Source organism: Cajanus cajan, chromosome 4 (genome assembly GCF_000230855.2).
Source record: "Cajanus cajan strain Asha chromosome 4, NIPB_CcT2T_4, whole genome shotgun sequence".
Lineage (NCBI taxonomy): Eukaryota > Viridiplantae > Streptophyta > Magnoliopsida > Fabales > Fabaceae > Cajanus > Cajanus cajan.
In genome coordinates this window covers 75,793,666-75,821,145 of record NC_138520.1, presented here as the reverse complement: position 1 = coordinate 75,821,145, position 27,480 = coordinate 75,793,666, and the positions used below count along the sequence as shown (strand labels likewise).

The window sequence follows — 27,480 nt, the reverse complement described above, 5'->3', positions numbered from 1 at the left end:
GTGAATTTTATAAATCTAACTGTTAGATTGAAAGTTCTTTATTTTTATATTATATGTATAAAATTTTATATTAATTTAATCTAAGATAATTTGATATTTTATTTTTATAAAAAAAAATTGACATAATATATATTTTAAAATATAATAAAATATGAACACTTTGATTACTTTCAAATTATTATTTAATTTTAACAAAATTTGATATAAACATATAAAATGATATGAAATTATAATTCAACGATTGAATTTACAAAATTCATATTTAAATATATGAAGTAATACTTAATAATAGTATTGTTTGAACCCTCCTCTCTTTCTATATATATATAGCTTCTATACAATTTATATATAATCATTTATGATACAAAATAATCATTTATATTTAATATATAACTGTTAATAATTTTAAAAAAAAAACACATAAATATAGTTCATTTGATTTCGGCAATCAATCAAAGAGCGCAAATTTATTCAGACATCGACAGAAAGTAATGTTATATGTCTGCCTATAATCTAACATAAACTTACATTTGAAGGGGAAAAAATTATTTTTATGAAATCAAGAATGATAAATATAATTTATTAATCAAAGGCCCATAATTTTATAATTTTTACCATTAAATCCTTTTAAGTGTTGAAGCATCGATTTTAAGTTACATTTTGTTAACCAAAGCTGGGGTGCCAATTCGCAGCACTAAACGTCCTGAGAAAAAAAATTAATAATTTCATTCAAATTTCTTTTACTAATTTTAGTTACAAGTAGTCTTTGTCTATGAGTAAGAAATAAAAAATATGCATTAGGCATCATTTGAGCCTGCAAAAAGGGGGGTGGGTAGGGGTGGGGGTTAGGGATTTGTTCTTAATTTCTCATTTTTTACAAGCAAGCATACCCTAGCCCCTCCCTTTATAAATTAAGGAATTGATGGATTCTTCTCTGGGCTAATAATGAATATTTGAATTCAAGACCAAATTCTTTTAATGAATTTACTGTAATGGATATTCTTAGTGTTGCCTTGGATTAGCTACTTGCCAATGAGTTAATCTCAAACAATAATGATTTTAATAACAAAAAAATGACAATAATTTAATGCCTGAATTATTTCAGATGGTTGGTCTTGTTACTAAGATTTTCTTATGGTGGTGTGCAAGCATGTGATGTTGATCCAGGCTGAAACATAAAAAATCATTAGTGTTAGTAGAATTATATACCAACTTAAACGTTAAATACCAGCATAAATTGTGTTTATGCTTTCTAGAAACCAAAATTGAAGTTAATTCCATTACCACACATGTATGAACATCATCACATCCACACAAAATCTTTCCATTGAGAGTGTCTACTGCTTGAAACGATCCTCCTCCCTCACTCCTCTGTGTAATAATAAATCATAAGAAATGAAGAATACAAGGAATATGGGTGAAAATTTGATGTTTTAATTAGCAACAAAATTTGGAAGAGAGAAAATTAATTTGCCTAAAACCCAACCTTGTAATAATCAACAGCAACGAAATTAGCCCACCGGTTACCAGCAGCACCATAACATGTGTGTAGCATGTTAATTAGTCCACCCGAATTATCATCACATGTGATTTCCTTAAGTGGAACTGTTCGAAAATAGTTCACCAACACCAAGGATTTGCTTTTGTCATTAAGAGGAGGTGATTCTGCCCTATTTGAACAACTCCCTTCTTTCCTACCACCATCCCCATCTGCATAATTCAAAACAACAACATGACTAAATTGAAAGTTGGCGGTAGGGAAGCAAGAACAAATTAATGCTTAAGAATGAAATAGGTTTAATGGGTGATTTTTTCTTACATTGATTTTCAACCATGAAATTCCACTGATAAGCAATGCCTTCACTTTGTTCCTTGGACTTGATAGAAGTGAACACTAGTAATCTCTGGTTTTTGGCAACCATATCACTCACTAGAGGCCAATCTTGACCATTTCTTGGCATGCTTGTCAAAGGAAACCAATATTTCATCAAACCGGCTTCAGTGAATACCTTTGTCAAACCATTTGGGGCATGAACATAGTCTTCCAAGATAATTGTGACAATTTCTGATGGATTTTCTGATAGAAAAGCTTCAATTTCCTTCAATGTGTCTATAGCAGGTTCCTATTAGTTAATCACAAGTTAGGATCGATCTCGGTGTAGAAATGATCTTTCAAACTTTTTTCTCCAAAAATAAGTTTGAAAAGCATAGACCAAAATAAACACAATTGGGTAAATGATTTTACATACAAAAGCTGTGATGTCGTGGCATTGGCCTCCAAATGAATGGCATAACCACACGTCTCCATCAAAATCATATGTATCAAGCATTAGTGCCCGCACGCCATTCTACAAATTAGCCACGGTTGAAATGAAACACAAGGGTGACTTAAACATATATAGATTATGATAATCCAAGCATTAGAAAAGAAATTAATGATATTAGAGCTATAATTAATAGTAGTGAATAACATACATTTAGTTGTTGAGTGACATTGTCTTCCTGGTTGGTGACAGTTACTCGAGGCACGCCTGTGTGAGATGGCTCCCCATCAATGGCAAAAGCATTGTGCGTTGTCAAAAATGCATATTTGTTGAATGGTAGAGAATTGTTCTATCCAGAAACAATTTATTGAATTAACTAGTGATAAAGATTAAACACGTCTATTTTTTTTTCTCAACCTGTAAAATAAAAATCATGCTGGTATCTATAAAGTTACATGGATACAGAAAACTATAATTTTTTTATATTATTATTGGTAAAATATGTTTTTGATATCTTAAATATTTTAAAATGTTAATTTTAGTCTCTATAAAGTTTTTTTGTTTTTAGTCCATGTATTTATCTAATAAAACACACATTTTTAATTTTTGAAGAGATTAAAATCATGTAAATGTAAAAAATAAAAACACATTTTTTGTAGAGACTAAATTTAATATTTTAGAATATTTTAAGGGACTAAAAGCATATTTTATCATATTATTATTATTGATTTGTTTTTCTATTGCTAAGTAGGCCTTTAGCAAATGGGCGGGCCCATTATCATTTTGACCTTTTCACTACATCCATTCACTTAGGTTATAACTTGTTTATAACATTGCACAGAATGAACTTACTTGTCAATTACTTAGGCCATCTACAACTCAAGATCTTTCATTATGATTTTAAGTGATTCTATTTTTACACATTACTTTTTTTTTTTTTTAATCTTTTCAACTTAAGCACCCAATCCTTCCAACCTAACATCCTCAAAAAGTAAAAATAAAATTACTAAGTCCTACCAATAACTTTAAGCCCTTAAATTTCCTCAATGATAATTTTATTTATTAAGTTATAATTATCTTACTTATGAAACAATAAAATAAAAAAAAAAGATTTATTTGTACTATTTTTTGCATAACACTTTTTTTATTAATTGGAAATGAAACTTAAAAAAATAAAGCAATCAAGTTTGATGAATTAAATTTTATGTAAAATGATAAGAAAAACATTAACACAAACAATGTATGTGCTTGAATGAGAAATATGTGTGCCATTGATTTTGTTAATACAATCATAGTCGCTCATTTCTCTGACACAAAGACAAGGATACTTAATAATACGTTAACACGTGAACAATGTACATGTTTGAATTTGAAAAATATGCGTCATTGATTTTTCCAATATCATATATCATATCTGTCATTCTTTTGTTTTCACAAAGGCAAAGACACATGATTTATGATGAGGTTAATTAACTTGTTGTGATTGAAACATAATAAATTGATATAGAAATGCAAGTTTAAAAAATTGAAAATTACTAGAGAATTTTGAAAATCTAGGTTAACGAGAGATTGAGAATTTTGCATCAAATTTAATTAAGGATTGAGAGTCCATTTGATGAAAACAAATAAAAGAAATTGAAGATTTGAGATATGATGAGTAATTTTTTTTAGATGAGATAGAATATTTGTATACACGTAAATAATGATATTTGATTAAATCTAATTACAACAACTTTGTAAATTAAGGTCTGGTACACGACCTTTCACTTTCGTGACATTAATTTTCCAACGTTAAACAGATTGATGGATGATGATTAAAATATTTGTCCACTAGTAATTAAAAAGTTGTGCAAATTGCGAGAATAACATTACTCTTTCTAGTTCCGCGTTTGTCAAATTCAATGTTCGTAAAGAATTAGGCAAAAAGAAGAGAGATAGATATCTTACTACGAGCTTGAATTGATTTGTGATGGTTGATCTCACACACCTTGAGCCTAAAAACCCAAGTGGACAGGAAAAACAATAGAGCCCGGCGCCACAATCACCATCGGACGAACACTCATCAAGAAGCTAAGTAATCAAAGATTAGTTTGAAATCAACAAAAGATGAAAGCAATAAAACATAATTAACGTTATGAATTGACTAAGTCGTGGAGTGGGGATACAAAGTACAAACCTTGCAACTTCCATTAGAACAATCGGCGGCAACATTGTAAAGAATTGGAAGAATAACCACAAACAAGCACGGTAGAAGAGAATTCATGTGGGCAATGGTTAAAGAAAATAACAAGCGAAGAGACTAGAATCTACAAAGGAGGTCCAATTTATAGGAATGCTTAATGATCGATTGTGTCTCGGCTGAGATAACTACGCAAATTCATGGGAATATTCCCACACTATAATCCAAATTAAAGGCAAAGTTGTTCATAAGAGAATTTTTTTTTTATTTATATTGGATTGAGATTTCACTTTTTTTAAAAATAATTTATTATAAAAAATTTTATGGTATTCAATTAATACTTTTTTAATATATAAAAGTCATATCTTATTTAATTAAGATAATTATGATTTTTTAACAGTATATCAAAATTTGGTGATATTCAATTAAGACAATCGGAATATTTTTAGGAGTATGTTAAAATTTGATAGTATTCAATTAAAATATTTTTCACTTAAAAAAAGTTTACTGAGATTCAAAAATATAGATATTTCAATGAATTATTTTGAAAGATAAATTTTGAGAGATTTTTTTAGTAAAATTTACATATAATTCACTTTTCCAACAATTTCACAAAAAAAAAAAATTAGATTTCACATGACTTTTTTTTTTAATTTATTTCTTCTCATTTTTTGTTCTCGCACCTTTCTTTTGAAAGTTTTGACATTAGGACTATTGCTGTTAATTTTGAAAAAATACCTAACATATTGAAAAAAAGAGAAAAAAACAAGGGAGAAAAGAGAAAAAGACAAAGAGAAAGATAAAGACAATAATATTTGAGATGTTAGAAAAGAGATATCAAATTTGGATGACAAAACTTGTTTTATAGTTACTGATTTGTTTGATACTAAAGCAAACAAGGACATTTTCTTTAAGATACCATTAGAAGAATGTTCATCTTTGATAAACTTCAAGTTGTGATTTTGATTGTATATTGGTTGAAGTATATTTTTTAAGTGACATTTTGATTCTATTTTATTGAAGTATTTAATTTATATTTTGATGGATTTATAATGATTGAACGTTAATAATATATAAAAGAAATTTGAATTACATCGAAGTTATTAATAGCACTCATATTTTAGCAATGGTGAGAGAACAAGATGTAAGAAATTATTGTAATCATCATAGAAAGATATCACAAAATGTATTAATAGCTTGTAACTTTGATTTGGAATTTATGTATATTCTTGGTAGGTGGGAGGGTTCAAATCATGATTCAAAGTTGAGTGATGCTTTGACAAGGAAAAATGGACTTAAAGTGTCCTAATTTAATTTTTTAATACATACATATATATATATATATATATATATATATATATTTATTAACTTTTCATGCTAATTTTATGTGTTGTATATGTAATTAGCTAAATATTTTCTAGCGAACTATGGATTTTCTAATAGACGTCAATTTTTAGCTCCATTATGATGTGTGCAATAATATCTCTAAGATTTTTTAAATCATGATAATAACTCTGAAAATGAAAATAAAGTATTCAATTTACACTATGTATCCTTAAGAAATTTGATCAAGAGAATAATCATGTTTCACAATTTTTAAGTCAATATCTCCATTTTTATTTAAGACACAAGTTGAACTTGTATTAACATATGTAACATTACATAACTTTATTGGCAAAGAATGTGGTTCTAATAAATTTTTAATTGAATATTCATTCAAAAAATCTTCATCTTCAATGCTAAATGAAGACCATAATTTTGAATATATTATTCAAACTCAAGAATATGAAAGATAATATATCAATGTATAAAAGACTAATATAATTTTTAATATGTGGAGAAATATTAGTTAAGAGAACATTAAAGTTAATTGTTTGTCAAAAGATAAAGATAGTTAATTATCAAGAGATAAAAAAAATTGTATTAATTTTACTTTTATTTATTATTAATATTATATTATTTTTATTAATTCTGGTAACATTAATTGTGTTTTACAAATCCATGTTTGTAAAATCCATAATATTCTTTAAAATATTATGATATATATCCATCAAAATCTATTAAAATCTAAATTATAAAATTTTCATAAAAATCTATGTTTTAAAAGTCTCTTTAGAAAAAATCTTAAAAGTTATAACATTCCTTCAAAATATTTTAAAATTTATAAAAAAAAATTATACAAAAATATTTTTTCAAAATTTCAGTCCAACACACCCTCCTTATACATCATTTATTTGCTTTTGCAAAACTAATTAGAATTCATATGTATTATTTCCACGCTACATTAATGGGCCATATGTTCTCCCTTTCATGATCGATTCATATGGAAGAAAGAAATCAAAATATGGCCTTCCGTGTCTAGATATTTGGAACTATAAACAAAGAAAATAATTGAATCACAAATCAAACTTTAAAAAAAAAAAATTAAATATGATTAATTTAGTTTAAAATGAATTCATTTATCTATTTATTTTGATAAAAATTAAATATATGCCCAATTACATCAAACTATAATAAGCAAATAATGAAGGAATGGATTTTATAGCAAATATATGTCCGATTAAAGTTTTTTCTTGCTCTTTTATGAGTACAATTATTTCATTATATATGTTAAATTTAAATATTTTTATAAATTATAAAACATATTTATTAGTATTTAATAAATTTAATTACACTATTAAAACGCACAAATAAGTTTTATTGGTTTTTGCTAGTAACCCACAAATTATGGACATTCAAATTCAAATTGTTATGATTATGATTATAAAAAATGTACACATTAAATTCAAATATTTTCTATCTTAATGCTATTTCTGTACAGTTATAATATAATTGAAGTAATTGTATAAATTATAATGTATTTTATTACTTTGTACATAATGTAAATAACAGCAAAAATATTGATCGGACAAGATTTTAAAGTTAATGAAAGAATAAAATTTGAAAATTATGTTATTGCCCTTTGTTAATTATATATATATATATATATATATATATATATATATATATATCAGAAAATAGAAATAAACATCGTTATTATTTTTTTCTTTTCATATTATAAGTGTAAATTTAGTAGGTTAAATAAAAAAATCAATTAAAATAAATAAAAATTTCATTAATCTCTATCAATGAAATATATATATATATATATATATATATATATATATATATATATATATATATTCACTCTTGACAAACGGACCAATTTCATTATAATAATTTAATATCGTCTATAAGAATTTAGTGATACTAGTAATTTCCTATCTTGTTTGTGGAGACATGGTTGAAATATTATTTTAAATTTATAATAGAGCAAATAAAAGCACTAGTGCAAAACTAATAGAAAAATTTGTATGAGAAAGAGATTGGATTCAAATATACTTTCTAACCCTTTAATTTTCAATTCAATTCAATTACTTTCAAGTTCATTAAACAACTCAATCAGATCACTCAAAATTGAGTCTTAAGGTGATAAATGCTAAACATGATTCCTCTATGATTTAATATTAATACCTTGAATTAAGAATAACAACTTGAACAAAAGTGGGTAACAAAATCAAGTCTATTCCTAGAACAAGAGATTGTTAGGTGTGTGATTTAGTTCAAGTTTTCGAAAACATTTCCCAATAGAGTTCAAAAACCAAAAATCATAAAACAGGTGATCAAACTAAATTAAGCATTAAAAGAAGAATCAAACACAAGTATGAAATTGAATATCATATAGATCTAAGAAGAAACAGAGTTAGTTGTTACAATGAATCCAATCTAAGAGAAACTAGTTGCTCATGGAAGAAATTACAAAATAGAAGAAGAAATGAAGACGAGTCCTCATTCTCAAACAATCCAATCTTCAAATCTAATTTTCACGCTCTCTCTCCTAGAGTTTCTTTCTCTCTATATGTATATGTCTCCCTTTTCTCTCTCTATAACCCTTTATGTATATATGTTTTTATTTCCAAAATAGGAGGAAGTTGAGATTTTTAACCCAAGGCTGTAGCTCTGGATCCGTGGTTGCGGCTCCAAAAAGTACTTAAGGATGAAGAAAACTCTAGAGCCCGTAGCTTTGGATGTCTGGATTGTCCAGAATGCTCTGTTTCCCAAGGTGGGAGCACTAGCTTCATGACTAAAGCTTCAACTTTTTGTAATACTTCTTTTTGACTCAGGTTCTGTGACTACAACTCTGACTTTGGAGCTATAGCTTTGGATTTCCAACTTCATCAAAATCTATACAAAGAGAGATATTTTTAGTTAAAGAAAACTACACTCTTGCAACTTCTTAGATTAATCATAATTTATTTATTTAAGGATTCAAATACAACCAAAATTAATTACATCTCTCCCAAAAAAAAGTACTAAATTAAAGATAAAAATATATAATTTAAACACTTATCAAAAAAATAAAATAAAATAATATAATATATATATATATATATATATATATATATATATATATAATGCAAATTAATCTATTTGACATAATTTGTGTCACAAATAAATTTAGACATCTCATCATAAGGTTAATAAACATTAAAAAAGATAAATTTAAATAATTCCATGCATTATACTGGTCAACCAATTAGTTATTAAAAAAAAATTAAGTTTATAAAACTTAAATTAATTTAATTTTGCATTTACATATTTTTTTAAAATTTATTTTTGGAAATATTAAATTAGTATTAATTTAATTTTGAAACAATCTTTTTAGGTAAAATTTTTATACCAATTAGATATACTATTTTTCGCTATTGACCAGATTTTGACTGCATTGTTTTTAGATAATTATATTAACGATGCAAAATATTTATTAAATTTATTAATGAATAATTTCTGTTATAAAATATACAATTTAGTGGCAGACTAATCTCCATTAATCAATCATTTGCCATTGATTCGGAATTATCCAAACCAGTTCTGAATCCAAAGAATCAAATAATTCGATAGGTAAACATATAGATTATACACTCTTCACATACATGTTGCAAGAACAATTTATTTAACAGAAAATTAACGTTGAATTCCTACCGTGGGTGAAAACTCGAGCGTTAAGACAGCGCCCGTAAAGTATCAAGAACAAAATTGTTCTTTGACCCTCTATACAAGAGATACCGTAGACCGTGGCAAGAAAAAAAATCTAAACAACCAAATTGAACAATTTCATCATGTTGAAACTACTCAAAAACCATAAGAGTAGAAAAACTGTATTAACAGTGATACTCGAGAAAAATATAAACGTCAAATCAGTACCTGCTGAGAACACATGAAGTCCTATTTGTTTGTGCTCGAGGTATAGTCGAATAAGAATAATAAGGACTACTCGAAAAATAGACGAAGGTTTATTCTAGAACAATTAGGTAGTTATGCCAGAGCGATTACCAAAAAATAAATCGAAGAGATAAAAAGCACGTGCAAAGAACGGTTATGGGAAGTTATGCTTCAAAGAACGTGTAGAGCAGTTATACACCCACAACCCATGCATACGAAAAGAAACTACTCTCGAGAGGCTCTATAAATAGACAAAATTCGGTCTTTCACGTGGTCGGAAAACTCATACTAAAACCTAACTCTGAAGCACTCTCTGCCTGCGCATATGGCTTTCGTGCAACGAATTGTTTTTGGGTATGATTTCTTCTCGGCCATTTTCCTGTTTTCGTCTTAGGAGTAGAATTAATGTAGTTTCTTGTTCTTCAAATCTCGTAATGTTAGATCGTTATCAATGCTGTAATATTTTGGAGGTTTGTATAAAGTGAACCATGATTTGTATTGGCAATGTCATTATCGTTCATTCTATTCATCTAAGCGTCTACGTGCATGAAAATTATTATGTGTTAATCATTGATGAATGCTTAGAAATTAGTAATCATTGATCATTCTACTCCATTCTTTTTCATGCTATAGAGCTCGAAAACGTATATCTAAATTGAAACACTTGTTGTGCTAGTCTAAATAAAAAGAACCCGTAAACAAATTCCACCGTAAACACATCCCATATTTAAAACTATACTCACAAGTAATTTAAGAACAAAAGTCACTTTCTAGTTTGTTCCAAATTTGGAATAAAATTAAAATGAATAAGATATAAAACAACTATAAAAAGATTAAATTATATATATATTTTTATCTTATTGTCTAATTTTTTATTTGTTAAAATATTTATTTTAATCTTTTATCTTTATATTTAAATTAATTTTGTCCTTTTGAAACAATAATAATTTTTTTTATTTTATGACACAATTTTAAAATCAATTTTCAACTTATTCATAACGTGAAACTTGTAACATTAGATTCAACTATATAAAAATTATGAAATTCAACTGATGCTGAATCTAAAAGATTATAAACATAGAACAATTTGTGTGAAAAATGTCTCATAAAAAAATTAAAAATAATATGAAATTATATTTTAAAAATTTTAAATTTTCTTTTAGACTCATTTTTATGCAAATTTTATCATGTTTGTAACACATTTTTATTTGAAATTAAATTGCGTTCAATAATTTTCATATAAATGAATCCAATGAAATAAGTTTAGGTTTTAGATCAGTAAAAAATTAATTCAAATCATACATCAAAATTAAAAAAAAATATTATTTCAAAATCACTAAATTAATTCAAATTTAAGAGATAAAGTACCAAAATAAATATTTTAAAAGATATATAATTAAAATAAATTTAATAAATAAAATAAAGAATCAAAACCATTATTTAGCCAATATAAAAATATAATAAATTTTAAAATTCATAAAATTATTAAAGTAAATTAATAATATTTATATATGAAGATAAAGATTAAATATATTCATTAATAATAATTATATACAATTAATTAATAATATTTATATATAAAGATAAATATTAAATATAAGTTAATAATATTTATATATACAGATAAATATTAACTGTATAAATTAATAATATTTACATACAAAGATAAATATTAAATATATAAATTAATAATAATTATATATAAAGATAAATATTAAATTAATAGAAATAGTTAATATTATTATAAGTTATTGCGAAAATAGTGTTATATACAAAGACGGAAGTAGTAATATTTTTCTATGCAGCACTTGCAAGTCGCAATATCAAAGAATGGCTATTCTAATATAAAAGTGACATGTGTTTTTTATCAAAAAAAAAAGAAGAAAAAAAAGGCAAGATAACTAGATAATTATTTGTATACGATGATAATTTGTGTCTTGTCATTCAAAGCTTAGAATGTAACTAACCTAATATAATATTATTACACCAGACGTTACCACGGTGCCAAGAGGTGCAAGACCAAGAACTCAAGAACCCTATATCAATGACCAAGATCCAAGGCTTCATGTAGCTTTTCTCTGTCTCAGTCTTATACTCTTATTGGGACAATTATCAAGACTGGGCAACATTATTGCAATATTTTCGAAGCACAATATATGAGACGTGAGTGTGTGTGCGATCTATTCCAAAATGATGGAATCTATCAAACGATGTAATTGAAAAAGTTTGACAAATAAAATAAATAAACTGATTTGCATGATAAAATTTACAAAGATATCATCTAATATTATTTTTTAAATCTTTGACGAAGACAGACCAATTTGAAGATAATATGACAAATTCAAATATATATGATAAAAAAGAAGTACAGATGTAGAGAGTTTAATTAATTTTTGGGTTAAATAGTTGTTTAAACTCATTTTGTTAATTATTAATATAATTTTCGTATTTTTTATATTTAAATAATTTATATGTCTTTTTATATTACTTAAGTCAATTTTTAATATTTTTAGACTTCTTATATTATAATAATAATAATTGGGATAGTGGAGAGTTAATTATAGTAAAAATTAAGTATTAATGAAAATTAGTAGAAATTTATTTGTGAGTAGAATTTTAGTGAAAATTTGTATTGATGTCCATCTAAACTTATAAATAAGAATCTTTTGTATGAATTTCGGTATATAATAAATTATTTAAATTTAAATATTTTTTTATTTAAGAAGATATATTTTTTTTTATCCTTGAATTTCTTAATTTAAAGTAGTGAATTTTTTTCAATTTATCAATTTACGGCTATTGTTAGGTTATTATTCTATTTCTTATCTCAATTTATATTTTTGTCTTTTTAATTTCTTTACTTTTTTATAAATTGTTCAAAAAAAATTCATGATTTGGGATACTCGAATTTTGATCCTTCGGGCTCATATCGCATCCAAGTTTATTTATTATTTATGCCTTACACTTCTTCAACCACTACACAAATGGGACTTTTCTCATATTTGTCATGTTTTTCTATCCGTGAGCCAAGGGAAAACAGATTACTCGGAACAACCACCTTCAACATCCTTTGCCACCACTTTTCACTTGTAGAGATAAAGTCAGCACTAACAAACTTTAAGGAATCTTTGGTCATTGGAAAAGCCGAAAAGATTCATTCGGGGTTGTGTACAAAGGCTATCTGAACAAAGGTGCCACCACCTATGATGCACGGATACGATACGCGTATCGGATACGATACGTATCCGATACGGCGATACGTCAAATTTTAAAAATATAGGATACGATACGTTGATACGTATTAAAAAATAAATAAATTAATATATATAAAATAATAATTGTAAATAAATATTATTCAAAAATTAAATAAAAGTACAAATAAATTATAAAATTAATATGCTACTATTTTTTATATTTTTAAATAAATTATAAAATTAAATAAAGGTACAAATAACACAGTAAAATATATAAAAAAAAGAAAAAATGAAATGGCAATAGACTCAAAAATATTTGCTTTGATTTTAATTTTTTTAATATTATATACACCTTTTAATTAATATTTAAATATTTAACTTATTTTAATATTATATTTTAATATTATTTTATCAAAAAGCATGAAGCATGACCGTAAAATATACGCATCAGATAAATTTTCTCCCCCAAAAGCGTAAAGCCTCCCCCCCTCCCCCCACACAGGAACAAAGTCGAGACCAGAGAGTCCCCCCTCCCCCCACACAGGAACAAAGTCGAGACCAGAGCCCCCCCCCCAACAGAGGAACAAAGTTGAGACCAGAAAAAAAAAAGTCGAGACCAGAGCCTTAGGTTTCCATCTCGCTATGCATGACCGGAACTGGGTCTGGTGTGCGGTTGTCTTCTGAGTCGGACTCGGTGTCTAAACGCAGCAAATCCTATGGAATGCAAAGTATCTCCCTCTCAAATTTGTATTTTCCTCCTATTTTATAGTTGATTTCCGAATATTTTCGTTTTGAGAACAAATCTGAAATTTTTTTTTTTTTAATAAAATCAGTGTGGATACGGATAAGATACGTATCCTTCACGTATCAAAACGTATCCGTATCGGATACGTATCCGATACGGATACGGGATCTATTTTCACGTATCCGTGCTTTAGAGGCCACCACTGTTGCAATCAAGTGGTTGAATAAGGAATGATCACTTTCTGGTCTTTCAGAATCCCAGTTGAAAAATGAGATTCTCTTCCTTTATCAACTCCACCACCCCAATATCACGCCTTTAATTGTTTTTGCATTGGAAGAGACCCCATTTGATTCTTGTTCGTGAATACATGCCTAATGGTTCCCTCAGTGACCACTGACCACCTTCATCACAGAAACAACAACAAAGTTGATCCACTACCGTGGAAGTGGAGGTTTCAAATTTGCACAGGTGTGGCACATGAATTGCACTATCTACACACTGGAGGCAAGCATTCTGTCATACACAACTTTTTCAAAACACATTACATTCTTTTGGACCAGAACTGTGACCCTAAAATTTCTGGTTTATTGTTGCCCAGAAGGGGACCTATTGATGTTGCAAGGTCATCTCTGCTTGTGAGAAATCATGATACTTTCACATATTGTGATCCTGAGTATGCAGCATCTGGCATTTTGACTGTGAAATCAAATGTGTTTTAATTTGGTGTGGTTCTATTAGAAGTGATGAGGGCACGGCAGGCACGATATTTGTATTTGGAACGTAATCAACTTGTGAATAAACCGAATTATTCACTAGAGTTGCATACAGAAAACATAGTTGATCGGTTTCTTAAGTCCAAAATTGCTCCAGATTGTTGGAAAACATTCATCAACATATCTGTCAGGTGTTTGCATAAACATGGAACAGAAAGACCAAATATGGGTGAAGTGAAGTTGCAACTTGAGCTGGCGTTTCAATTGCAGGAGGAAGCAGATTGAAACCTAGATTGACTATAATGTTGGTTTTCTCTAAAGTCTAAACTGTTTTACAACAGATATAAATGTGAATGATACTATGATGATGTTAGTGTAGAAAATAAGAGACGAGTAATACTAAAATTGTGGATGAACGCAGCAACTCACTATTATTTCATTGAATAAGAGATGACCTTTAAATAGTCATTGTACAACATACTGAACTAACAAGAAGATAATAAAATATCTTATCAAAACAAAACTTATCAAAAACTATCTTATCAAATAACTCAAAAAGATAAAACAAACTAAACAGATAATTCCAAATAACTAACTCGGATATCTCTAAAATTTAAGATTATCTAACAAAACTCCCTCATAATCTTAAATTTCTCCTTCTTCTTTCATTCCGAGTAACTTCCTTAACTTCTGAAATGTTGTTGTCGGCAATGGTTTTGTAAAGATATCAGTCACCTGCTCTTTACTTCCTACGTGTTCGAGCTCCACGCTTCCTTCTTTCACCTTTTCCCTGATGAAATGAAATCGGACGTCGATGTGCTTGCTTCTTTCGTGATTGATTGGATTCTTGGCTAGCTCGATTGCCGACCTGTTGTCTACTCGGATCAACACTTTCTCAGCTTTCATAATTTCCAGTTTGCTTAGCAAGTTTCTAAGCCAAACTGCATGTTGGACACTCCAAGATGCTGCTACATACTCAGCTTCACACGTTGATAGAGCTACAATTGGTTGTTTCTTTGATAGCCAAGTGAAAGCTGAGTTTTCCATGAAGAATACGTACCCAGCTGTGCTTTTCCGATCATCCACATCTCCACACCAATCACTGTCCGAGTACCCAATAAGTCGGTAGTTGTCCGACTTAGTGAAACACAGTCCAAGTGACATCGTCCCCTTCACATACCTTAGTATCCTCTTTAATGCTTTCCAATGAGAATACCTCGGATCCTCCATAAAGCGGCTTGCAATTCCCACACTTAGCATCAGGTCGGGTCTTGTACTCGTCAGATACCTTAGACTCCCGATTAGGCTTCGGTACCTGCTTGCATCAACTCTTTCAGTCTCTCCATTTTTAGATAACTTCGTTCCAGGTTCCATGGGAGTAGAAACTGGATTGCAATTCAGCATCTTTGCCTTGCTCAAAATCTCCTCGGCATACCTCTTTTGGGACACAAAAATACCTGTTGCTCTTTGGTCCACCTCTAAACCCAGAAAGTACTTCATGATGCCCAAATCGGTCATCTCAAACTCCCTCTTCATCACTTCTTTAAACTCCTCAACTAGCTCAGCTTTGCTTCCCATGAATATCAAGTCATCCACGTACAGAGCAACGAACAATATATCTCCTTTGCACTTCTTTAAATAGAGAGCATGTTCATACGGACATTGTTCATAACCATTTCTCTTGAAGTAGGTGTCTATTCTCTCATTCCATGCTCGAGGAGCTTGCTTCAAACCGTACAAAGCCTTTTTGAGCTTCAACACTTTCTTCTCTTCACCTCTCCTCATGTACCCTAGAGGTTGCTCCACGTAGACTTTTTCCTCCAACACCCCATTCAAGAATGATGACTTCACATTCATTTGTTGTATCTTCCATCCATGCTGAGCTGCTAAGGACAGTAGTAATCGAATCGTTTCCATCCTTGACACAGGTGCAAAAACTTCATCATAATCAATGTCTTTCTGTTGTTTATAACCCCTCGTCACAAGACGAGCTTTGTAGCGCTCCACTTCGCCATTTGCATTTGTCTTCCTTTTGTATACCCACTTCAAACTAATTGGCCGAGCTCCTGTGGGCAAATCTGTCAGCTTCCACGTCTCACTCTTCTCAATTGATCCGATCTCCTCATCCATTATTTTCTTCCATCTCTCATCAAGTATCGCCTCTTCAAACTTTATATCTTCTGTTCCTATCAATAGACATACTACATGTAACTCGTCAGTGGAGTTGTAGATGTCTTGCTCCTTTGCTTTGTATTCGGGCAAGCTCGGAAAACTTGTTCTTGAATGCCCAATACCACGTAGTCCGTGCACCAACTCCTTCCTTGATAGCTCGGCCAAACCTCCAAAGTTTAAATGCCCAAAACGAGAATGCCTCATCATCTTCATCCTTCACATCCAGCTTTAAGCACTTATTTTGAATGATGTTCAGCTCCAGTTTATACATCCGATTCTTTTTCATCTCCACTCGGGCTATTAAGCGATCATGCTTGTCCTTCAAATAAAGCACTCGATCCTTCATCAGAACCGAGTTGCCTTTCTCCATCATCTGCCCCATGCTTAAGATGTTGCTCTTAAGTTCGGGAACGTAGTAGACATTTCTTATTTCTCCAACTCGTCCATCCTTCTGCATAAACTTGATGGTTCCACGCCCTTTTACCGCCACCTTGGAATCATCCCCAAATGACACGAATCTAGCCTTCACCTTGATGAGTTCGTTGAAGAAACTCTCTTCTCCACACATATGATTGCTCGCCCTAGTGTCCAAATACCAGACCGAGTTGTTTAAGCAACTTGAATCAAGCTCGGCTTCTGACTTTTCATCTGAGCTTGGAAGCTCAACTACTGATTCTCCACGCAACTCAAGTTTAGCTGAACCTCCGAAGCACAACTCGGACGTAGCTTGGTCTCTGAGCTCTGCGTCATCATCAAAATTCCTGCTTCCTCGTCCTCTTCTTCTGTGAGAAGATTCTTCTCTTTCTCTTCACTTCGGCTTTTAGCTCGGCAATACTTTGCTATGTGACCGTATTTGCCACAGTTGTAGCAATTTGCCGATTTGCATTCCTTTGCGTAGTGGCCGAGTTTGCCACACTTATAACATTCCACCTCCGACCTTGGCTGACTTCCTTGACTACGATCACCTCGTCCTTGTCCACCTCCATGATCACCTCGTCCTCTACCTCGTCCTTGATCACCTCGTCCTTTGCCTCGTCCTTGATCACCTCGTCCTTGTCCACTTGATCTTCGGCCCTGGGTGTTCCAAGTTTCATTCAAATCAAGTTGCGCCTGTAATGCTTGATCAAGAGTATCCTTCATCTTCCTCCTCCTTTGTTCGTGGGCTTCGAGTGACCCAGCGAGCTCTTCCACTGAGAGAAGTGACAAGTCCTTTGACTCCTCAATTACGCATGCAATGTTCTCGAAATCATCTGTTAATGATCTCAAGATTTTCTCCACAATTCTACTTGCTGGCATTGACTCCCCATTGCTTCCGAATTGGTTAGCCAACTTCTCCACCCGAGTTATGTACTCGGATACTTGTTCCTTATCCTCCATCTTCAAACACTCAAACTCTCCTCGGAGAGTTTGAAGTCGGATCTGTCTGACACGGTGGTTACCTTTGTGCGCAACCTCCAAGATCTTCCATGCTTCCTTTGAAGATGCAGCGTTTGCAATCTTCTCGAAACCTGACTCATCCACGACATTGTACAAAAAATACAAAGCCGATTTGTCCTTCACTCGTGTCTTTTCTAATGCGGCAATCTGAGCCACAGATTGGTTTTCGTCCTCCTCGGGTTCTTGGAACCCCTTCTCCACTATGTCCCATAGACTTTGGGAACCCAACAGGGTCTTCATCTGTATACACCAATTATCATAATTGGTTTTCTTTGACAGTTGTGGTACGGTCATTCCATTAACAACCTTCGCCATTACTCTCTCTTTCTTCTTTCTTCCCCTTCACAGGCGCACGCTGTTTTCCTCTCACACTCGGCACTCAGAGCATAAAGCTCTGATACCAATTTGTAGAAAATAAGAGAGACGAGTAATACTAAAATTGTGGGTGAACGTAGCAACTCACTGTTATTTCATTGAATAAGAGATGGCCTTTAAATAGCCACTGTACAACGTACTGAACTAACAAGAAGATAATAAAATATCTTATCAAAACAAAACTTATCAAAAACTATCTTATCAAATAACTCAAAAAGATAAAACAAACTAAACAAATAATTCCGAATAACTAACTCGGATATCTCTAAAATTTAAGATTATCTAACAGTTAGTACTTAGTGGAAGTCCTGACATTTATGCAATATTGACTTATTTAGTAATTTATGTAGCATTTGATTAGAAAGTATAGAATTATTTGAAAGTATTTATGTAAATATTAGAAGAGCCTTAAATTTATGTGTAAAACAATCTAGAAGTGTTTCCCATGTGTCAAGAAGGTTTGAATTCTATTTTAGAAACACTTCTCTTTCAAACAAAGTGGTATCAAAACTTATGAATGGGCTTTCAACAAAGTGGTATCCCATATATTTCAAAGGATTACATAATAAATATATATTGTATATTTCAAATTCTCTAGGCATAATTTGCAAAGTTACAGAACAGAATGGGATGGCAGCTGAGATTGCTTATTGTTGACTTGGTAAGGCAATATATATAGTTTTCTCTATGAAGGATACTTTAACACGACTCATGAGACATTCATTCCCTTTCTTTTATAGACTTTGCCTTTACCTTTTCTTTTCTAAATTTAGTCTTCTTCAACCACAATAGAAAAGGGTATCCTCAGTTTTGTGTTGTTGTGCTGTGATGTAAAGGGAGTATTCTAATGAAGCAGACGTGTAAGGAAAAAAACTACTATCAAACAACTTTGTTATTGCTTTTCACTATCTTCACACAAGTGCCAAGTATGTTATCATACTCATGACATTAAAATCCGAGACATTCTTTTGTGGGAATTTTTTTTATCCACTTTTAGTATATATTCCTTACCTTAAAATAACAACACTCACATTTGTATGATTATTTTTTTAGCACCCAACTTTTTGAATTAAAGTAAGAAAAAATGTTACTAGAAGAAAGTTAAATGAAATAACATGAGTATAAAAAATTGTACTCCTTTCGTCGAAGTGTGCTGTGTGCACAAATCGTAATTATTAAACACAATATGAAAACACAAAGCATTGTTGTTACTTTATTACAAGTTTGTAATAATACCACAACAACCAAACTTTCTTAGAGTTACAAGTTCCGAAATTCACTAAAAAATATTCAACAAACAATATTGTAAATATAATGTCAAATAAAAAAATATATAGAACTGTGTAACCAAACAGAGGTCCACTATTTAAAAGTACAAAAAATTGTAATCAGGAATTGTTGTGTAAGCAAATCATAAGAAACCAACTACCTTTTTCATGGAATAATAAAAGAGTGGAGCCTAAAAGTTCAAAGAACATAATCTGTAATCATTGGAGGCGAACAACTGTGTTGTCTGTCAGAAGATAGTAATGCAAATCAACCAAAATATAAAAGACAGAAAGAACATACCAATGGAAAGCTAATAGCAATGAATTTGAGAAAGTGGGTTCAATGTGGTAGTTAATCTTTTAAAATTACATCCTTAGTTCAAAAATAGAATAGATGGCACATGTTGGACTTTGTCGTAATCATCACCAGCAGTCCCAAGCCTGGTCTTGAATGATATAGGCATCCATCTGATTTCTAGCTCCCGAAGACTAGAAATATATCTAAGTCCATCAGGAACCCTCTTTAAACTATGACAATCAGATATGCTCAATCGATGAAGACCTGGCATGGCTTGATCCTCTATTGTCCACTCGTCTAAATTAAGCAAGCTACGAAGTACTAGAACCTTCAATTGAGGAAAACCATTTTGAGAGCATACCATTTTCTCCCCAACAAACATATCCCACCCATTTAGAAACATCAAGCGAGGAAGCTTCTCTAATGTTTCCATTGGATCTTGCACAAGTCTACAACCCCATAAAGTCAACTTTGAAAGCTGCGGAGGAAATAGATAGGCTTCTGGCATCCTTTCTATCCGCCCTTCTATCTGCAGTTTATGGAGGGCAGGACAGCCTAGCACCAATTTTACAACATCTATTACATTATCAGGAAAGGAAAGCATGTCAGTCCTTAAAGACAAGGATAGAAGGCAGTCCAACCTCTTATTAGGGGGATTGAAACTTTCAGTCAACTTTTGAAAATGTCTTGGGTCATTCAGTACTAATTTTCTGAGCCTTTTCAATTTTAAAAGATCTTTCACGTCACATTTGCCGGCAGGAAAATTTACTAGGGTCTGTAAATTGATTAGATTTTCCAGTTGCAGGTTGATAGCAGCATTTCCACACCATTTTGGAAGATATAGATGTCTCAACCGTTTCAACTTCCATATTACATTTGGAATTTCCACAATTGAATCCCAACCCACTTTGTTGACAGTTTGCAAATTCAGGAATTGCAAATACTCCAAATTGCCCAAGGAAGATGGCAGTATTTGTATACGAGTCCTTTTTAGGCTCAGAAACTTCAACCATAAAAGATTTCCCACTTCTTTAGGCAATGACTTTTCCTTCATCCCCTTAATTCCTTCAAGATCTAAAACTCTAAGTAGTTTGAATTTCACAAAAACATCTTTAATTAGGTCCCAATTTTCCATCCTACATTTCCTGTCATGTAAAAAGACAAGGGACCTGAGGTGTTCATTCACTTGCTTGTCCCGTGGAATCAATTGATCAACATGTTGACCCAAGAAAACAGCAAGCCTGCGAACCTCATCAATTTGTCTTGCATCTGATAAATTAGATGAAGAAGCAACATCAACGGCACCATGTTGTTGTGATCCACCAATAATGTAGAGAAAATTTTCTTTTTTGGCCTTTGACAAACACAGATCACGCATTAAATCATGGAGCCGACAGGTTTTAATTCTACCAGTAGACCCCATCTGACCAACTTGAACCATGCAGCGGCTAATTAAGTTACTGAAGTAGCGTTCAGCAACATCCTCCATTGTCTCATTTCCTTCAATAACATATCGAGATGAAACAAAACCTTCTGCTACCCATAACTGAATTAGTTTAGTTCTTGGTATCTCAGAGTCTTTAGGGAATTGACTTAAATAGAGCAAACATGGTTTCAGTTGAACAGGCAAGTTCTGGTAACTTAAATCCAACACTTTGCCTAACATTTGATTTTGAGGTAACTCTCCTCCTATTGGGTGTGAACTTAGATACCTATGTATTGTTTTCCATTCACTGACTGTATCCTTTGTAGCCAAAAGCCCCCCAAGGGTGACAATAGCCAATGGCAGACCAGCACACTTTGTAACTATTTCTTTGCCTAATCTTTTAAAGTCGTCGGAAATTATGGATTCTGCATAAATCATACGCTAATCATAACATTAGCAAAACAATGGTACCATAACAAAGCATACACAAATTCTTTCTTTTAGGTATATGCAGAAAAACAAGACACAAATGTTAATACACATTTCCATGTTTGCATACAAGATATGCTGAAACTTATATAGATCCAACTTTGAATTTAAACAAAAGTCATTAGTCACCAAATAACTCGTTGTTAAAGAGCATAAATCCCTTCTTTAAGAGTCACATTCTCAAATACAATTCAATAAAAACGTCCATACCTTACTTTTCAAAACAAGCCCAATGGTATTAAGGAGGAGACTGAATGCAGAAAGTTTCTGTCATCCTCTGTTTCCCATTTTGACTCTAACGCATCATTTAAAGTTAAAAAACTATCAACTCACATTGCATTACGATTTGCTATCTTCTTCATTTATTTATTTTTCTTCTTCAACAATGTTCCAACATAGGACTTGGTACCTACAATTCTCCTTATTAGAATTAACTGTTTGGGTTATTAATTGAAATGTTTAACTTTTGATTATCTTAAAAAAAATTCTGTACCAAAAAATTTATCTTAATTACTTGAGTTACTATATTTAAATTGTTTCACTTTCCGTAAAAGATCAAAGAGTACTCTAGTTTTGGCTTATCTTTATCCATCATTACCATTGTTAGGACTTACGAGTCTTAACATGTTTTTGCTCATTAATGATTACAATTAATTTTCACTATATTAGATTTTTTTGACACCATATATTAACTTTAAAAATTCATCCATTACAATTTACGAATATAAGAATCATATCTGTTTAGGTAAATTTGTTGCTAAATTATTTATGTTACATTGTAAATATAATTATTTTAACAAAGCATCATTCATAAACTAATCATTTTTTTTACAATATGAAACATATAAAAAAAATGGTTTTAATCAAATAAATTTAAAATAATTTAATTTATCTACTCGCACAAGAGGCAATATCTGGTTTCATATATAAGCAAAGTTTTTTGTTTTTCTCAACACCCAAATTTCCTTTTTGAATTTCATATTACACATATGGCTTTAACATGGCTATGCTATGGCTTAAACACCTGAAGTATCACTTATTATATAGCCAATTAAAATATATATATAAGAAAACCATAAGGCCCATTTATCTATACTTTTAAATAAACAAAAACATTCTTTTAGATAAGACATGATATATATATATATATATATATATAGGGAATGCTAATATACTCCCACCTATTTTTTAGTGGGAGTATGTTAGCAACCTACACCAAAATTTTAGGACAAAAAATCACTCATTTCTTTTGATTTGATTAATTTGTATAAAGGATATTATAGTAATTTAATTTAATTTTAAATGAAAATAAAATATTTTCTCTCTGTTATTAACTTCATTCTCTAAGTCATTTCTCTCTCCTATTAAATTCCTTCTTCAACTCATTTTTCTTTCTTATTAAATTCTTTCTCTAACATATTTATCTCTCTCTCCTATTAAATTCCTTCTTTAACTCATTTCTCTCTCATATATCATGATGTCTCCCCCCTCTCTCTCTGAACAAATAAAAATTAATTAATAAAAAAAATAAATGAATTGGAGAATGAAATTAATAAGAAAGAGAAAATATTTTATTTTTATTTTAAATTAAATTAAATTACTTTAATATCCTTTGTACGAATTAACCAAATCAAAAGAAATGAGTGGTTTTTTTGTCCTAAAATTTTGGTAAAGGTTGCTAACATACTCCCACTAAAAAATAGGTGGGAGTATATTAACATTCCCCTATATATATATATATATATATATGAAGGGGATTCACTTACTTTAAAAATAAGTCTATTTAAATTTATTTCATTTAATAACTCATGTTTTATATGAAATTTTAACAATCTAACCATTAAATTAAAAAATTTTAATGTATAAATCAAGTTTGCAAATTTTTAAAAAATTTAAAAATTATTTAATACTCTATTTCATTAATTTACATTGATGGATAATCATAAATTAAAAAAATATTAGTGTTTAAAATTTGAGATATAGTTTAAATCTAAATGAGAAATGAATTCTAAGTTTTGGAGTAGTTTTTTTTTTTAATCATAGTATTGGTGTGGCAACAAGTTTAATTGTCATTTCTTTTGATTTTTTTATTTTTATTTTTATGATATTTTATTTTATTTTTGTATAGACTTTAAACAATGTAATGAAAGTTTTGAATGTTAAGCAAGTACTAGAAGAGAGAATGAATCTTTATATCTAAAATAAACATATTATTGGTATTGAATCTTGAAACAAATGTAATGACCATGAGAGATTGGACCATGAGAGATTGAACAATGAGGAAAATACTAGTTAAACAAATGTCATAGAAATATTAGAAAATGAAATAGAGAAAAAATAGACAAGGATTTTTTTTTTAAAGTAGAATAATCTTATAATTTTAAGATATTTTTTTATTACTCTTTAGAAAAATAATTTTTCTTCTTATTATCGGCTTTAAACTACCGAATACTAATGCAATCACATATTTTAAAATTATGTGTTGATTACTTAATTATTTAAAAAATTCATCTGAATAAAAATATTTTATAAGTTTTTCTCCTAAGATATCAGGTAACCGCACGCGCGGAATTATATCTAGTAGTTACTTTCTTTATTCTCTATTATAAGAGAAAAAAATATAATTTTTTTCTTAAATATAAACAAATTTAATTATTTTGGTCTCATTTAATAATACTATCTTTGACATACCTCTCCGCATGATTTTTTAGTTGCACTACTCTTCTTAGTATTTATAACAAAGATAATTTAGAAAAATATTATGAATAGTAAAATTTAATACAATTAATTAATTTTTTTAATATATGTAAAATTAGTTACTTTATTTATAATAAAAAAACAGAGAGATTAATTAATATAAAAGACAAATAAGAGACCAGCTAATTAAAAATAAAATAATGACACAAACTATGTACATTTCTAGGTTAGATGAGTTTGCTCGACTTTTTTACTTCAAAGGGGTAATTTTTTTAAAGAAAAATTCTGAAAATAAGTAAATTTTAAGAAAACTCCGGAAATAGATAAGTTATGATTGTAAAACATGACTTCTAAAGTGAATGTCCTGTTTCACCAACAAGACTTTCACTTCTTTATTTATATTTTTGAAAAATTGAAGTTCTCTTCTAAATTTATTTATATAAATTTTATCTACATAAATATTGTTTTAACAGTTAAAAAAAAAAAAAAAAAGTCAAAGGAAGCCGTGGTTACTTCCCCTACATTGTACTAAAAAATGGAAAGTCATTTTTACCAACACGACTTTTGTAAATAAAATATATATTAAAAAAAGAAAAAAAAAAAACTGTGGCCAACTCAGTGTTTTATAAACACGACTTACTCGTTTTTAAATATTTTTTTAAACTTATTCATTATAAAATTTTTGAAAATAAATAAATAAATTATCCTTTGAGGTAAAAAAGGCGAGTTTGCTGATGCTGAGTCAAGAGATTTGTAAGTACCTGAGTTTTGTTGTCTTGGGAAAGCTTTGTTCTGAAACAATGTCCAACTATCCTCTTCATTTAAGCAACTTGGTTGGTGAAGAAGGCCATTAGGATCTACACGCAAAATGTCTTTGTTGCGGGATGTAAACACTATCTTACTCCTTGTATTTTCTGATGGAAAAGCCGGACTTAGAATGTCCCAATCTTCATTGCTCCATATGTCATCCAGGATGATCAAACATTTTTTCTCTTGCTGAACTTCAAACAACTTGCTTGCCACTTCATCATCTTCCATTTTCAAAATCTCATCCCTTTCCTCATCCGAAGGATAAGTAAGCTTCAGTAAAATTCCCTCCCAGACATCTCTTTTCTTGCATTGTTGGGATATATGCGCCCAAGCAAAAGCATCAAAGTATGGTCTAATATTATTGTGATGGTAAATGCTTTTGGCAAGAGTAGTTTTACCAATACCACCCATTCCACAAATATATACAACTCGACAATGCTGATTTTCATTTACTAGCCATTTCACCACTTTGCTTATGTCGTCATCTAAGCCAACAATGAACTCTTCAACTATATGAGGATAAGACCATCTCAATCGTCGTTGCCTCTCAAATGCAGAGCGATTCTCTTCATTGTCTCTTGCTGCAGTCAAACCATAAGTTTGTAATGTTCTTGTGAGGTCAATTATTCCATTATTGATTGTTATGAGATCAGATCTGAAGTTCCGACGATATATAGCTCTGGAGAGATCAGATCTGAAGTTCCGAAGATATATAGCTCTGGAGAGTGGATTTTTAGTTTTAACAATCATGTCAAATGCAACCTTGATAGCATAAATTTCAATTACATCCTCTGCACAATAAGCTAATTTTCTGATCTCTGAAATCCAATTCTTAAGAATCTCACTTTCATCCTGCCTGCTCTCAGCATCGCTCAGGAAGCATTGGATACTCATTAATTCATTTTGCGTTTTCCTGACTTTGTCACTCACCCCATTAAACAATCTGGCATCTTCAATCAGTAGTTCGTAAAGCCTCTCAATTGCAAGGGAGACAACTGCCTCGGCCATCTTGATTATTCTGTTTCCTCCAAGAAAAAAAACATGAGTTAAAACTTCTTTTCATATATGCTAATTGCTAAGCATTACATTTCACATAAATCCTCCACTCTTGTAAAACAGCCCTTCTATTATTTATACAAATATGAATCGTAAAATAGATGGATGGAAATCATTTTTTCTACAGTTTATATATGAAATCATGAATGTGCATCAATTAGTTAAATTGTCACAATATTTTTGCTAACCAAAATGGTTTTGATTCTAATACATGAATTCTTGTTAATCAAAGAAACATTTTCCTACTTCCCCTCATTTTCCATTTCAATTTGCAAAACAGGGATTTTAAAAATTAAAAAAATATAAACTGGGTACAGCAAAAATATTTAAACTTAAAGTACAGAAGAGGCTAAAATTGGAAAGGATAAACCTAAGGTTGAAAAGCCGTAAGAAGAAAGGGAGAGGATCTTGAAAGCAGTTGAAGTTTGTATACAGAGTTAAATCTATAATATATTCCTCCGATCCATGTTCCAGAAACCACAAAAATCCAATATTGGTGTACTTTTGAGCTTGTTACTTCCATTGCAAAGTAAATCCCTATACTCTCAGAAGCAGACTGGCATATTGACTTTGGAAAAAATGATGTATCATAAAAAAATCTAAAAGAATAGGAAGTATGATTCCATAAGAAGCATGATTCTAGAGCTAGGAAAAGGGGAACAGGGAAATTAGATATAAAATAAATTATGGGAGCATTAACATAACAAGATCCAAGTAGGAGTGAGTATGAGCAAATGATGGAAGACAGAAAAAGATAAGCAAGGAACATGTAGAAGGAGATGTCACCTTCAATTAAGTAGAGAACATGGGAGTCCTTGTCTTGTCATGCAACGGAGACACTTTGGATGCTCCGGCTCCGGTGAAGTTATTATAACATACTACCTCCGTCTTCTCACTCTTTCAACTTATTTATATTATATTATTTTTTGAAAATAATTTTCAAAACAATTATAAAAATATTAGATCTTGTATACAAATTGAGATTAAAATTGAAGATAGAAAATTGTTGTGAACAAAACCAAAACAAAATATAAAATTTCCTAAAGTTAATATATTTAATAAAATTTGTTAATTTAGTTAATAATATTAAATTTA

The 27,480-nt window shown here is 30.2% G+C and overlaps 4 protein-coding genes across 6 annotated transcripts; 1 reads left to right on the top strand and 3 right to left on the bottom strand.

The window, feature by feature from the left end:
* Positions 1-614: 614 nt before the first annotated feature.
* LOC109791411 (PI-PLC X domain-containing protein At5g67130) lies at positions 615-4,679 on the bottom strand. Its single transcript, XM_020350708.3, has 8 exons — positions 4,441-4,679; positions 4,212-4,334; positions 2,476-2,613; positions 2,250-2,348; positions 1,820-2,123; positions 1,487-1,710; positions 1,285-1,371; positions 615-1,168 (listed from the first exon to the last, which is right to left on the bottom strand). Exons 1-8 carry the CDS (start codon positions 4,525-4,527, stop codon positions 1,133-1,135), a joined length of 1,098 nt encoding a protein of 365 aa, XP_020206297.1. The 5' UTR covers positions 4,528-4,679; the 3' UTR covers positions 615-1,132.
* Positions 4,680-13,545: 8,866 nt separating this feature from the next.
* Positions 13,546-14,363, top strand: LOC109791402 (putative receptor-like protein kinase At5g39000). The gene is made up of 2 exons (XM_020350693.1): positions 13,546-13,627; positions 14,032-14,363. Exons 1-2 carry the CDS (start codon positions 13,546-13,548, stop codon positions 14,361-14,363), a joined length of 414 nt encoding a protein of 137 aa, XP_020206282.1.
* A 2,209-nt stretch (positions 14,364-16,572) lies between these two features.
* Positions 16,573-18,206, bottom strand: LOC145957536 (uncharacterized). Its single transcript, XM_083073809.1, has 2 exons — positions 17,816-18,206; positions 16,573-17,270 (listed from the first exon to the last, which is right to left on the bottom strand). The coding sequence occupies exons 1-2, from the start codon at positions 18,204-18,206 to the stop codon at positions 16,573-16,575; spliced, it is 1,089 nt and encodes a 362-aa protein (XP_082929935.1).
* A 1,709-nt stretch (positions 18,207-19,915) lies between these two features.
* LOC109791405 (putative disease resistance protein At1g50180) lies at positions 19,916-27,281 on the bottom strand. Of its 3 annotated transcripts, XM_029269864.2 has the most exons (4): positions 27,172-27,281; positions 25,281-26,347; positions 20,549-21,758; positions 20,294-20,462 (listed from the first exon to the last, which is right to left on the bottom strand). In XM_029269864.2, exons 2-4 carry the CDS (start codon positions 26,335-26,337, stop codon positions 20,444-20,446), a joined length of 2,286 nt encoding a protein of 761 aa, XP_029125697.1. In that variant the 5' UTR covers positions 26,338-26,347; positions 27,172-27,281; the 3' UTR covers positions 20,294-20,443. The 3 variants fall into 3 exon arrangements, with proteins under 3 accessions (XP_020206286.1, XP_082929220.1, XP_029125697.1); XM_020350697.3 differs by having other exon boundaries at positions 19,916-21,758; XM_083073094.1 differs by lacking the exon at positions 27,172-27,281 and adding an exon at positions 26,756-27,101 and having other exon boundaries at positions 19,916-21,758.
* Positions 27,282-27,480: the final 199 nt, after the last annotated feature.

Bases quoted from the DNA above. Each gene is read 5' to 3' on its own strand.
- LOC109791405 (XM_020350697.3), bottom strand. From the start codon at position 26,337: ATGGCCGAGGCAGTTGTCTCCCTTGCAATTGAGAGGCTTTACGAACTA. The intron at 21,759-25,280 runs GTACTTACAAAT...TGATTTATGCAG, and splicing joins CCCAAGACAACAAAACTCAG to AATCCATAATTTCCGACGAC.
- LOC145957536 (XM_083073809.1), bottom strand. From the start codon at position 18,206: ATGAAGACCCTGTTGGGTTCCCAAAGTCTATGGGACATAGTGGAGAAG. The intron at 17,271-17,815 runs GTAGAATTGTGG...ATGATGACGCAG, and splicing joins TGGGGAGTCAATGCCAGCAA to AGCTCAGAGACCAAGCTACG.
- LOC109791411 (XM_020350708.3), bottom strand. From the start codon at position 4,527: ATGAATTCTCTTCTACCGTGCTTGTTTGTGGTTATTCTTCCAATTCTT. The intron at 1,372-1,486 runs GTTGGGTTTTAG...ATTATTACACAG, and splicing joins TTGCTGTTGATTATTACAAG to AGGAGTGAGGGAGGAGGATC. The intron at 1,169-1,284 runs GTAATGGAATTA...TTTATGTTTCAG, and splicing joins ATGATGTTCATACATGTGTG to CCTGGATCAACATCACATGC.
- LOC109791402 (XM_020350693.1), top strand. From the start codon at position 13,546: ATGACCGGAACTGGGTCTGGTGTGCGGTTGTCTTCTGAGTCGGACTCG. The intron at 13,628-14,031 runs GTATCTCCCTCT...TGGTTCCCTCAG, and splicing joins CAAATCCTATGGAATGCAAA to TGACCACTGACCACCTTCAT.